Here is a 13,423-nt window from a genome sequence, read left to right as displayed (position 1 = left end):
ATCACTTTGAAAGGGCATTGCAGACGTAGCATCCAATTTTGGAAAATCATGCAAACTCTTGGCCCTTACCACGAATCCAAACACGAATGCCAAATTTACAACCAACAACTTGAAGGTGATCTTCTATAATAGTGCCTTCTATATCAATAACAGACTTTGGCTCCACCAACCAAAAAAATATTGTTTTCGTGATCATACTTATACAATTTCACGATCAAAAGAACATTATATGCACAATCAACCAACAGAAATGGTGATAATTTTAACCTCAATCCAGGCGCAGAAATATGCTGACAACTTTGCCTGTTGTCCCTGTAACCCAAGAGAAGTGAGTTGGATATGAATCAACATGTGAACAATGTTTCTACGTAAATTGAATGTTGGATGTAAACACATATAACTTCCCTGGCTAACCATTCTCAATACAAAATTTGGATAGCCAAACAAGAGAATTCTAGTGTCTCGCTTCCTAAACGGACCATCTCTCACAAGTTTTTGGAGAACTACCAGCTAACCAGGATAGCTTTCGAGTGTAGAAGACAATGTGGCAGTCGTTCAGACGTGGTTCAATCACTATGCGAACCTGAAGAAGAGTGTTCTGAAGAAAGACATCAAGAAAGTAATAACGTTGACAATGGAGATTCACTAGCATCAGTTTTGTTCCAGGACTGTAACCACAGCAAGTCATTAAAAAACTTACACCATCTTCTACAGATTACAGGAGAAAAAGAGAGTGATGAGATTGTTCGGGGTGAACTGTGTGGAAAAGAAAGCTCTAAACTATGCAATTGATACCTAGTGAGCTCCAGCAAAGCGCGAGGCTATATGTAGTAGCAACTACCAACACAGCAACATTCTTGCAGACAAGAGTGTTGAGACTTCTACTACAGCCTCAAGAGCAATCAAGTATAGGATATAGTCACATACATAAGGGCAGGCCTGGCTTGCTCTCTTAGTTTTCGTTCATTGGCTATTTGTCCTGTAATAGCCAAGAATGGTTGCTTTAATTGAATTCATTATCAGGTGTCAACGTGACTGCAGCTTAGCATGATTTTATTTTTTAAAATGAATGGCACAGGTATTAAGATATAGCAAATCCACGTAACATTCTATTCTTAACATTTTAATTTGAAAAGTGGAAATTTTATCCCTTAATTAGCACGAAACAAAACTATTCCAAATATTTTTGACAATCCAAGCAAATAAGAAACTGTAAAATGAAATCACAAGATCATGATATCAAGTCCTAGCAACATATATGTAACATGATCAGAGATCAAATAACAAAGAAACAAATAAAACAAAAATATCGACAGTAAAGTCAGGCTTGGAAACATCTTTATATCCAGAACCAAAGAATAGAAAACATTTATCTTTTAACCATTAATATGGCATGGTCAACAATGGATGAGAAGTATATTACCTACAAGACTGAACAATAATTCTGACAAGCTAATTGATCTCAGGGCTTTTCCATGCGCCAAGCTGTGCAAGTTGACCAAACCATCCAATGCTAGAAGGTAGGCAAAGGTTTCTGTTGGCCTTCCTTTACCATTTATGACATCAGTTACCAAAATTTGATGGAAAATAAATAGATGAATAGTGTAAATATTTTGTTTTACAAATGAATCCTCACTTGTTGTAATTTTGGTAAGGATGATAATGCTATTCATTCACTATACTGACAGTAGTTAGATATAGAAGTGACAGTGGCCGGATATAGAAGTGACAGTGGCCCTTTCATTCAGCAATACATGTGGATGGATGAGATCTTTGAACTGAAGCACAAGGACCAGTGCATAGAGAAATTGTGTCTTCCACTCAGGTGGGTAGAAATGGAGCCTTCTGACTTTGGAGTATCTTATATCTCACACCTTTCTAAGAAACAAGAGGTGCAGTGAAGTCTGAGTTTCCTTTCAGCTACCATTTGAAAACTGGAGTATCTGAATCCAACATGCGGGTCCACAAAAAATTGCTTTAGTTCTTCCTTGCTGTAAATGATATTGATAGTTTATTACTTAGTTCTCTATCAGCACCCTAATTCCATTTACCACCACGAACTGGGATTCTGTTTTGATTTGTGGTCTTGCTCTTCTTCAGAAGCACCGAGAAGTGGTCAGTATTTCTGGAATATGAATGTGTCTCCCCCTTCAACCACAGTAGAGCTGCAGCAGCTGCATCCTTTTCTGCAAGTTTCTTACTGCTGCAAGGCTGCCCAGCAAAGTCCAGCCCGTTAAAGAAAACAGTAGAACGGAACTGGTTGTTTTTCAGTTGTTTTGTCTTATAAGCAGGTGATTCATGCCCTGCTCTGGCAAGTAAAGTTTGAAGCTCATTCTTAGAATTGTCACCCCCATCACCAGCAACATTTTTGGCCTTTTCTGCCTTCTTTGAGGGTGCTGGCAGCTGTCGACCAAATACAAATCTACCCTCACATTGGTCCTCTGAAACCAGCAATCTTATTGCCATCAGAAGCTCGTTGTGGGACTGTATATCCAACTTGGGATCTAGAAGCTGCCAGCAGCGAAAAAACATCAAACACCCAAATATTAGGACAGGGTGGATAGAAAACTCTAGAGCTTAAATGTGTCTAATCATCAAATAATTTGAACACTTGCACAAAAAAACAATACTTACTTTATTCTGAATCAGTTCCTCAAGCTCACGTTTTAAGCTTAAATACATATCTCCTAATGTGGGTTTCATAAAAAATTCCAAGTATCCTCCCAACATTTTTAGGTGCCCATCCTATCAAAATAAATAAATAGTTTCAGCAAAAGGAAGCATAAAAATGGATGTAAAAAGAGAAGAGGAGGAGAAGCAAACAAGAAAACCATTAAAAAACTTACTAGTCCACCCCTCTCAATGTTTCCTCCAAATAAAAGCAGCACGGAATCAGAAACACCAGTTGAATCACGGAGAAAAACTGAATTCACTTTCACTTTTTCATTGAAAACTAACCAAGGGTATGGAATTTTGGGCACCCCAGCATTCACAGAATTCTGTTGTGAAATACATTCAGAAAAACAAATGAATGATTATAAATTTGAATGTGGTGGTATCCTCAATTAAAAACAGGGTAGATAGAACAGTGCCTTCAAGGAAGACCATGGAATCTACAGATGTGAAACTTACCGAGTACAGAAGCACCTGGCCATCCTCCATTGTTTTCAGTGTTATCGACTTCTCTTTGTTCTACATAACAAAATCATATGATGCAGACATTATACCATCTCAACAAGAAAAGGTTCACTAATTACTAGCACTGAAAGCCTGTGATTATGTTCCAATTAATAGAAAGGCCCTAGCACTTCATAACTGTTTCTCTTCTATTCCTTGACCTACCCATGCCCTACTTCTCCAATCCATTTCTTGAACAAAGCCTAAAGCACCATTCATTCTATTTGGCTCATTGGAATTTCAGGTTATATGACAAACAGAAGCTGGAAGCATGAACTAGGCGAGGAATAGAAACTGTTTCTTGAATGTAAAAAACTGAAAAATCAAAGAGAATAAAGAGCAATACACAGCAAATTTGCGGTATGACTCACCACAACAGAGCACAATCCAGGGAACAGGCCAGCACAGATGACTGCTCGCATAAGATGCTCATCAATGCTCCTTGAATTGCAATTTTCTATCTGCTTATCAACCAGTCCAGTATCCTTGAGCAAGTAAAAGAATTGTTTCCTTAAGGAATCAATGGCTTTTAGAGTCTGTGCAGAAAGAAAATTCTTCCAACAGTACTCATGACCAGATTGTTGTCTTTCTGCATCTTTCCAACCATTATAGGCCCGGACAAGTGCAAGATGGTCACTGCAATCACGACCAGCGAATTGTGCTTTTGCAGACTCTGCGAGCTGCGAGGAAAAAATTGCAAGTCATTCCTAGACTCCTTGTAATTGACAACATGAAACTTGGTCTTAAAACATCATCATAGATTTCAACAAAACACCTGCCAGAGACAAGACAACCCCTCAAGAGATGAACAATTGAAATTTGACCAAAGAACAGAAAAGGGATAAAGACGTGGTTTCTTGTGTATATTCTTGGTCAAACAAATCTTTTTCTGCATCTCTGAACTGCTAATTTTAAATATTACAAACTGAAAATCTCTTAAGAAAGAATGTTGAGATAAAAACTCATTTTCCTTTCATCAAGTAGATTTATTTGACAGGACCGTAACAAACAACAAGAACAGAAACATGAAGAAAGGAGAGCTAAGACCTTGAACTCAAGGGATCCAAATCTTCTGAGGAAGAAAAAAAAACTAGAAAAAGAAATATGCATAGGTAACCAATGGAACAAGGTTCTCAGAAACATTCACTTGACATCAAAGGCAGTTCTCTCCTTGCCTCTAAAAAGTCTTCTATTACGTCTCGATCATATACACCATGGTAAACAAAGCATAAGTTTCCAAGTTAAAGCAGCCATACCCTCCTATCATTCTTACATATATTTATACATTTATGCCTAAAAGAATCAGATCAAGATATGATGATAGTTCTACCAAACTAAATCCATGGAGAAAAGAATATCATCAATTACACACTAAAGATTAATCAAAACATCAGGCGAAACTATAGATGTGCTGGAGACTTACATCCTTCTTGTCAAATGGTATTAAGAATGGATCTCTAACACTGAGACCAGCAACGACAGTCATTATTGGATCTAAGCAGTTGAAAATGGTCCCCAATATAAGCATTTTCCCGAGCTTAGGCTCAACTGGAAGCACCGACAAATGACGTCCTGAAAAGCACCAATCCTGATTTAGCATCAATTATTTGAAGAATTAACCATCACTATCTTAAAAAAACTCAGAAAATTGGATATGAGATCCAAAATGAACTTTTGGAAGAAAAACAAATGCTGCACCTAGCACTGTCAGATTTTCATGCTCATCTAAAGCCCCAATCAACTTCAAATACTCAACAGCATTTTGAACCTACAACACAAAACAGATGTAGAAAACTTAAATGTAGACCAAAAAAAGAGAGAGAGAGAGAAAGAGAGCAAATGTTGGAGCTGTGTTAAAACTCGAAAATTAAAGTGGCAAGCCAGAAGACTGGCACGAGCAAGATCACCAATATGCAGATTTTGATAACAGGCTCAGTTAGGAATTACCGATAGAGGCTCTGGTGGCTGCAGGGCCCTTGATAGGAACTCTGATATACTTCCAAGTTGGAGACTTTTGATTTGCAAACTCAAAGACTGTAAAGGTGTCCTCAAAAGTTCTGGTAATTGATAGTCAGCAAATGCATCATAAACACATCTGGGATAAAGATGATAACACTCGCCAGGTTGAACACGACCAGCTCTTCCCTTTCTCTGAAAAGCAAACACCAAACACCATTATAACCAAACCAGAAAACTAACTCTCAATGCAAAAGCAATTGTCCAGAGAAACCATACCCTTAAAAAAAAGCCCTAAATCATTTTAATTACAGAAAAATTCTCTGTGCAACAACAAGCATGTGGAAAATTGACAGAATTTTTCATGCCAAAGCTAAGTCAAAAAGATTTAGGCAGATTGAAACATTATTGTTAATAAAAATAAGAATTTTGGCAAGCTGCACATAAATTAATCAAAAATATTCTGGATGTATGTTTGGATTTGGATAAAAGATCTGCTATCCAGTCTACCTCCCTTTTTTCCTGCACCATACCATCTTTATGCCAAAGAACCAAAAGGGAAGACCATTTCACTATTAACAACTATTTTATCAACTGTACTTGGAACTTCCACTTGCAATGATTTAGCATGCAGAATCGAGAATGTTTGGGAGAGTTTCTTAATCATATAGAGATTGTAAATAATGCAGTTTAAAATCTACAAACTTACTCAATAATATGCTGCTTTTAGGGCTATAAAAAAAGCCTAAGAAGGGAATGTTTTTCTGCTTATTAACAATTTATGTGGACAATACACATTATAAACAAGACCAAACATCTTATAAAGTAACGTTCTGGCCACTTTCCTATGGACATCCAACCTAACTTTCATAAAGTTGATGTTTAAGAGAATGGGCCTTACTTGCCGGGCAGCAGCCTTTGAGATCCAGGATGGAAGCAAACAAGGAGTATTATTTAAAGCATCATACGATGTCTCCTTTGCCTTTCCACAATCAACCACAAATACCACATCATTGATAGTAATACTAGTCTCAGCCATATTCGTAGCTAAGACAATTTTCCTCACTCCATCTTCAGGTTTATCAAATATTAACCTCTGGATGAAAACAATACAAAAGGGATCAGGAATCAGGAAAATGCCAATCGCTGGAATAAACAATACAAATTCACTGCATATCTCCAAACAATAACGAAAATGTGGGAAACAAGAAAAAATGGCAAAAAGGAAAAGCAAAAATTAGGGGTTTAATTTATGTGCTATTTCAATATCATATGAAAGACAATGAAATCACCTGCTCAGAGCTGGCCATGGAACCATGGCAGGCCAGTAACAATACTCTGCAAGGATCACCCAAGATAGGATGAGCTTGTAGCTGATCTTTTAAAGAGTTAATGTCATCCCAACCAGTCATAAAAACCAACACAGCACCAGGTCTCTCTTTCTTAACTATGTGACAAAGAACATGCTCAATGAGGTTAAAACCAATTGAGTCAGGATTCCAACAAGATAAAGACTCCCGAGTGCGTGAACTACACCCCTTAAAGTCAGCAACTTCAAGGGCATCCTGTCAAAAAGTTTTAAGGCAGATATAGCTTGGTGAAAAAACAAACTCATGCATGTTACATGAATCAGACAATTTCATGAATTTATATACCTCAACAGAAGAAGCAATCTGGCTCTTCCTCTTTTTGAAAGCTTGAGCTTGTTTTTGCATTTTCCACGTCTTTTCTTGACCATAATCATCAATTTGATTGTAAGGAGTCAGCCGATACCCAGTTATTTCAAGAATATTCTCTAAAAAATGTGCACGGACAGGATATGTGAAACCCTGGAAAATTGGGCAAAAAACCATTACCGTCCAAAAAGAGAAAGACGTGTTGAATCTACCAAACGATCAAATCATGTTCTTTCTACTTTGGATTAATAAAATATGTTATCAGAAATCACAATTGTAACATAAAAAAAGAAGTGCATGCATGACCAAAGAGAAAAGAACAAAAATAATGCACACCAAGAAGTTATGTTGCAGGTAAATTAACAAGAGAAGCACAATCTTTTACATCTAGGAGGTGTTTGGTTTGGGGGTGAAGAGGGGGGAAATCTTAATACATTCTCTTAAGAGATTGGATACATAAGAAAGTAACCATTGTTAAGTATTTTCATGAAGAATAAAATAAAAAACATGACATGTTTACTCATTCTTTAGCTCGTTGCACACACCACTTCTTCGTTTTTCTACTGTATCTAACTCAACATAAGTCTAAAACTACATGTCCATGCATCAACCAATTTTCAAAGGTTAGTATTATGTCCAAGCCAAACCATATTGTTTGCTATGTTCTTATGATGTCGAACAATTATCCCAAGAGTTTATAGACTAGGTTGAAATATGAAGTTATTTTATTTCTTGTTTTAATTATTTTCCTAGTTAATTTTGGATTTTTATTATTTGTTTTCTACTTAGCTTAGGGCTTTAAATCTTTAAATTTAATTATTATTTTACTATTTAGTAATCCTAATATTAGATAGATTCTATTAATTAGATGGATTTTAATTAGAAATCCTTTCCTATAAAGGATTTATTTTAGTACTAATATAAATAAGGATATCTAGTTTATTTTATGAAGATCAAGACTATTATTCAGATTCAATAAAATACCAAAGAATTTTCTCTACATTTCTCTACAATTTGGTCAATAACCTTAGAGCGTGAGAACCCTAGTTTTATCTTCGCTATATTGAAGTAGAACAATTATCTCAGGAGTTTATGAACCAGACTGACAAGAACAAGCCTGAAAAAAAAGTCCACAAAGAAACCCAAAATCATTTGATATAAAGTCTGAAGTTAATGTTTTCCTGTTTTAATCATTTTCCTGGTTAATTTTGGATTTTAATTCTTTGTTTTCTACTTAGCTTAGGACTTTCAATTTAACTAGTAATGGAGTATGCAGAGAGGTATACAAATGGATTGCACCAAAAACAAGGGTGGCAAAAGAACAAAGAGCAAATGAACACTGGCGAAACCAAAAAAAGGAGTGAAAGAAACTCTAGAGAAAGCATTCTGCCACCCAAGCATCAAGAAATTCCAAAAAACTGAACAGGCAACCAAATTAGTAAGTAGTAACTTGAAATAAGCTAAGAGGTTAACCCGTACAGTTAAATTAAGCAGCAAAATTAACAAGATCTTTGCCTGCTGGTTTCAAAGGGTAAGGGATTGGCTTCCTACACTTTATCAGGACAGAAATTAGCAATATAAGACTTACAGGAATATGAATTGTTGGAGCACCACCAAAGTAGGAAGAGAAAAGCTCTGCATTTAAGGTTGCACTCATCAAAATCAATCTCAACTCCGGTCGACGAGGAAGCAGATCTCTCAGTACAATAAGAAGGAAATCTGACAAATAAGAGAACCATGGTAAATATCAAGTGATATAACAACAAATACCTTAAATGAATTCCAAGTTACCTTCATTCATTCCACGTTCATGAATCTCATCAACGATGACATGAGTTACACCTTTTAAATTTCTGTCCAGAAGTAATCTCCTCAACAATATGCCAGTCGTACAGAATAGAAGTCGAGTGTCCCTTCCTCTCATACCCTCGAGCCGAACTTTATAACCAACCTTTTAAAACGAGAGCAAAATAGCATAGATCAAAATAATTTACAAACTCCTGATTTTTAATAAAAGATTCATCACATCAGAGGCATGGACTAACTGATTCTCCCAGTTTCTCCCCTCGTTCTGCAGCAACTCTTTCAGAAACAGCCATAGCCGATATTCTTCTAGGCTGTGTACATATAATACTACATGCAGCTCCGCGAGCAGCTTCAATCTCAGATTCTAGTATGTATTGAGGAAGTTGTGTGGTTTTACCACAACCAGTTTCACCAGAGACAACAATAACCTGCAAACATGCATCAGTTTGTTGTAAATATAAATGCTAGTTGCAACCATAATCATTTGTTCATGCACACATCCATCACTTGGATGACTTGAGTGGTCCATATTATATTAGATTCAAGAGATGGATTTAGCAAAATTTAATTCTCAAAGCAGGATTCCTCTGAGACAACTCGGTCACATAACAATTTTGTTTTAACTCTTCAAATTTTATTGCCTAAGCAGCTTGCTCTTTTCTATATACAATTCTTGTCTCTTACATTTAAGAATGCACCTACTTGAATTGAGGACACTGCTTACAATTGACCAATATAGTTTCCAAACAGGAATTTATTTTCAATCATTATTGGGCCTTCTCGTGCATCGCTACCCATAAAACCATAAGAACACACAGCGTAGCCTCCATATGCATTAATTGATACACTGTCACTGTTTAAACCATTTGAGGTGTTGTATTAAAAACAAAATTTGGTCATGCTCCAAACCATCTGCATCAGGTATCAATATACTATATAATCCTACTTGCTCAACAACCAAACTGGAGAGAAATGCATTCCTTGACATAGCATATAAAATTGTCCAAGAATCCCAAGAGAACAAATTTTATTGAAAAAATAAACGAGTTCCATCTTGGTCAAGACTTAGCATTGAATTATGAAGGAATGCTGAAATTGAAGAAAAAACAACTGTCCTAGCAGGAGTTACAAACTCATAAAGGCAAGGACTGCAATCGGAAGACAATTACAAGAAAGAACATATCACAATCACCTGATTTTCAGATACAGCTTTTAACAGCACATCCTTTTCTTTATATGCAGGAAGGCTTCTACGAAATTCGATCATCTTTTGGCCCTCAGGAGATTCCTACACAAGAACTAACACCCATCAACACCATATCTTGTAATGTTACATGAATGTATAGCAGAAAATGAGAGGTAAAATATGTGCTTTAACTCCTTATAGAACCAATACTTTATGATAACATATTTGACAGCAGAAACTCGGAAGTTCCAGCAGGAACAAATATAAAATTAAGGATGTTTAAGATGCATATCCACTACACAACCTTGACAGAAAATAAATTTACAAGAGTTTTAAAATGTTCATGTACTTCCTGAAACATAATGCCAACGTTCTCAAAAAGTGGAAGAGCCACTACCAAAGTTTACCTAAAATATACCAAGTGCTTCATCACAAAATCCAAGAACATTGAAAAACAGTACTAAGGCACAAGCTACTAAGTTATCATAATATACACTAGTGCACCACTGTTTTACTTGTATGTAAAGAAAATCATGGTAAGTTATAATGCAAAACGACTTGACAGACAAGAAGGGCAGTTGTTGCAAAAGATAACTCTGTGAAACTGATCAGGGTAAATTTACCTGCCACTTTTCCTGTTGATTACGAAGCTGCAAACTCTTCCGACTAAGAATTCTCTCCATGGCAACACTATTTTGTACTGACAGTTCTGGCTGCTCATAGATTCTTTCATCGGTGTCCATACTCCCACCACTGTTTGATCTTGACAAGGAATTGGGAGGAAAAAATCCTCTGCTCGTGGGCTTTTTGGAAATGTAAGCTTTGAAATGAGCATCTACTTCTCTTTGTAACCCAAAAGGTAAGATCACCTATAAGTTTTTCAAGAGCATTGCAAAAGTGAATTATATGAATGAAGAAACTTAGCCCCCCAAGAATTATGCACATGCTTCAATTAGTGATAAGAACAATAAGTTCCCCCCTGGATCTAATGAGCTGATAAGTATTTGACAGCAAGTTTCTAACAGAATGATCAGAGCTTATCAATTCATTACTCTGTTATATTGTAAAAATATAATACACTGAACAGTGAGGGACATGGACTAAGAAAAGAAAATACCTCTCTCTGTGGACGCTTATCATCCAGATCATGTCTGTAATTTGGCAAGGGGACTTTACTAAACACAACAACTCTTGAATATTGACGGCTGCAAAAAATAAATTATATTCAAACTAAGCACGCAATGGTTATAATGAAGCAACAGCAAAACAAATGCTTACACTTTAAGAAAAGATTAAAAATACCTGTGTAAACCCATTCGGGTTGCCATAGCTGATAGATGCTCAAAATCACGTCTGTCCTTTTTCTCCCTGGATACAACTTCTTGCTGATCTTTACTTTGAAGAAGCATGGTTAACTTCCATTTCCAATCATCAACGTTGTCAAGGGTCGAGCCAGTCTAAGAAACATGAATCAACAACAAATACGAATTAAAGTTGTATGAGTGAGAATATTGTTCATTATGTGCTTAAAAAGCCAAGAAATTCCATTTCTTAAAAAAGACTACATTTTTCCTCAATGCAACCAAAGAAAAAAAACAAACAGGTTACATGCTTGAACTTCACTTTAATTATAAACCCTACAGATAAATCACCAGCCCATAAAGGAACAAAGTTTCATCGAGTGTGCTGAAAATAGGCATAGTTTTTTCTTCAAAGGTACAAAAAGGGCAGCTGAAGCAAATGATATATTCAATCAGCATTGAAAGGGGGGGAAAACACACTTTTAAGAGCTAAATTGTGAAAAATCAAACAAAATCGAACTAAAAACCAACCATTTCCTTCTGGGAGGAGCCTAATTCATAATCGGATTCATCACTAGAAACATCCCGGTAAGCAAACCTGCCATAATTAAAGCTCTGTATAGACCTGGTATATGGCAAAGCAAGTTCCTTGGAATGAAAATCAGCAACAACAAAACACTTGAATGAAAAAATCCCATGATGCCTGAATCGAAGAGGGCGGGGCAATGGCTGGTTAGTAAAAGATAGGGTTTGGTGGTTTCTAACGGAAACAAAAGATGATGAAGAAAATAAAGAGGGTTTAAGGGTGGTTTTAGCTTTGTAATGGAAATGGAGAGATTTTGCTGTTTTGGTGGAAGTGGGTCTTAGAGACATGATTGTGTTCATTCTGATACAGCAAGGCATGGTTTTCTCTTCTTTTTTTTCTTTTTTTTCGGTTGCTTGCTGGGGTTTTAGAAGTGTTTTTGTTACATTTGCTTGAATTAGGGTTTATGGTTCAGAAATACTACTTCTACAACTCTGACAACAACCTGTGTTGTTGAAAATTTTAGTGCAGCTGAGCGAGAAGGTGAGAGGGTTGTATTCTTTCTCGCTGGGTTAGTTGATTGTGGAGAATGAGGGTTGTTTGTAAGTTTGAAGAATGGATAGCCCCCTTTCTTTTTTTTTCTTTTTTTGGTTTATAAATTGTTTTGGGCAATTTTGGATGGTGGAGCTTTGGAGGAGCTTCGGCCTCCTCGGCTTTTTACCTGCTATTTTCTACGTAGATAGAATTTTAAGTTAATTTTAAAGATTAACTTAAATAATGTGTTGATGATATAAATATATTTTAAAACATTAAAAAAAATATTCATAAACACAAACATGTTGTTTATATTACAAGTAAAATTTTATTTTAATTTTTAACATAGTATAAGAAAATATATCAGTTTTACAAATGCATTTTATTGTATAATAATTTTTAATTAATAAGTAAAAATAAGTTATTTACTTTTAATAAATTAAAATAGTATATAAATCCTACAAAATAGTTTTTAATACTAATTAAATACTTAAATAAAAAGCTAATTTTTAGTTGAGCATGGAAGTATTTAATCCAAATATTTTTTTTTAATTGATACTATTTTTATTTTTATTTTTATTATTTGTTTTAGAGGTTTTTATCTTACTAAAAACAAATATTTTTATTTTTATAAAGACACCATGCAAATAAACTCTATATATATCAAATAAAAAATTAATAATTTCTTTAAGACATTATAAAAATATAAAATAATTAAGAAAAAACAAACAACTATTTAAAAAAGATGAACGGAAACATTTAAAAAAACAAAGAAAAAATATTAATCTAAATCAAAAAAATTAGTGAACCCATAAACTAGAAAAGAGATTTAATATTTTTTTTAAATCACGCATAAAAACACTTAAATTTACAACAAATATATTGCATACTTCAACTCTAATTATTGATTTTATGTGAAATTTTAGAATAATATTTCTAATATTTAGAATATTAAATCAAACTCAATTTGATAATTTTGTAAATTTTACTTAATATTTATTTGCTTGATAAACCTTTATTTGTTTAGATTCAATAAGAAACTTAATCATATTAAAATTCTTATTAACATTATAAACTATTTTAACATCAATTAAATATAATATTTCAGCTTAAAAAATCTTTATATTTTAGAAAAATTATTTTTTAAAAATATTTTAATGAAAAATTTTAATTAAATCCTAATCTGATATTTTATAAATTAATTTTTTTTTTATTTCATGGTGGACTCCGACCACATTTGAAAAATACAGTTAATTTGACTAGA

The 13,423-nt window shown here is 34.7% G+C and overlaps 1 protein-coding gene across 2 annotated transcripts; it reads right to left on the bottom strand.

The window, feature by feature from the left end:
* Positions 1–1,294: 1,294 nt before the first annotated feature.
* Positions 1,295–12,264, bottom strand: LOC105118144 (ATP-dependent RNA helicase DHX36-like). 2 transcript variants are annotated; one of them, XM_011016023.1, is made up of 19 exons: positions 11,634–12,264; positions 11,104–11,258; positions 10,919–11,006; positions 10,425–10,670; positions 9,808–9,903; positions 8,855–9,043; positions 8,601–8,760; positions 8,398–8,528; positions 6,789–6,962; positions 6,426–6,698; positions 6,035–6,229; positions 5,125–5,328; positions 4,876–4,945; positions 4,601–4,749; positions 3,549–3,857; positions 3,133–3,192; positions 2,847–2,999; positions 2,635–2,745; positions 1,295–2,511 (listed from the first exon to the last, which is right to left on the bottom strand). In XM_011016023.1, the coding sequence occupies exons 1-19, from the start codon at positions 12,003–12,005 to the stop codon at positions 2,038–2,040; spliced, it is 3,609 nt and encodes a 1,202-aa protein (XP_011014325.1). In that variant the 5' UTR covers positions 12,006–12,264; the 3' UTR covers positions 1,295–2,037. The 2 variants fall into 2 exon arrangements, with proteins under 2 accessions (XP_011014325.1, XP_011014326.1); XM_011016024.1 differs by lacking the exons at positions 10,919–11,006; positions 11,104–11,258; positions 11,634–12,264 and adding an exon at positions 10,151–10,208 and having other exon boundaries at positions 10,425–10,512.
* Positions 12,265–13,423: the final 1,159 nt, after the last annotated feature.

This window comes from Populus euphratica, unplaced genomic scaffold, assembly GCF_000495115.2.
Source record: "Populus euphratica unplaced genomic scaffold, PopEup_1.0 scaffold1766.1, whole genome shotgun sequence".
Lineage (NCBI taxonomy): Eukaryota > Viridiplantae > Streptophyta > Magnoliopsida > Malpighiales > Salicaceae > Populus > Populus euphratica.
This window is presented reverse-complemented; position numbering and strand designations above follow the sequence as displayed.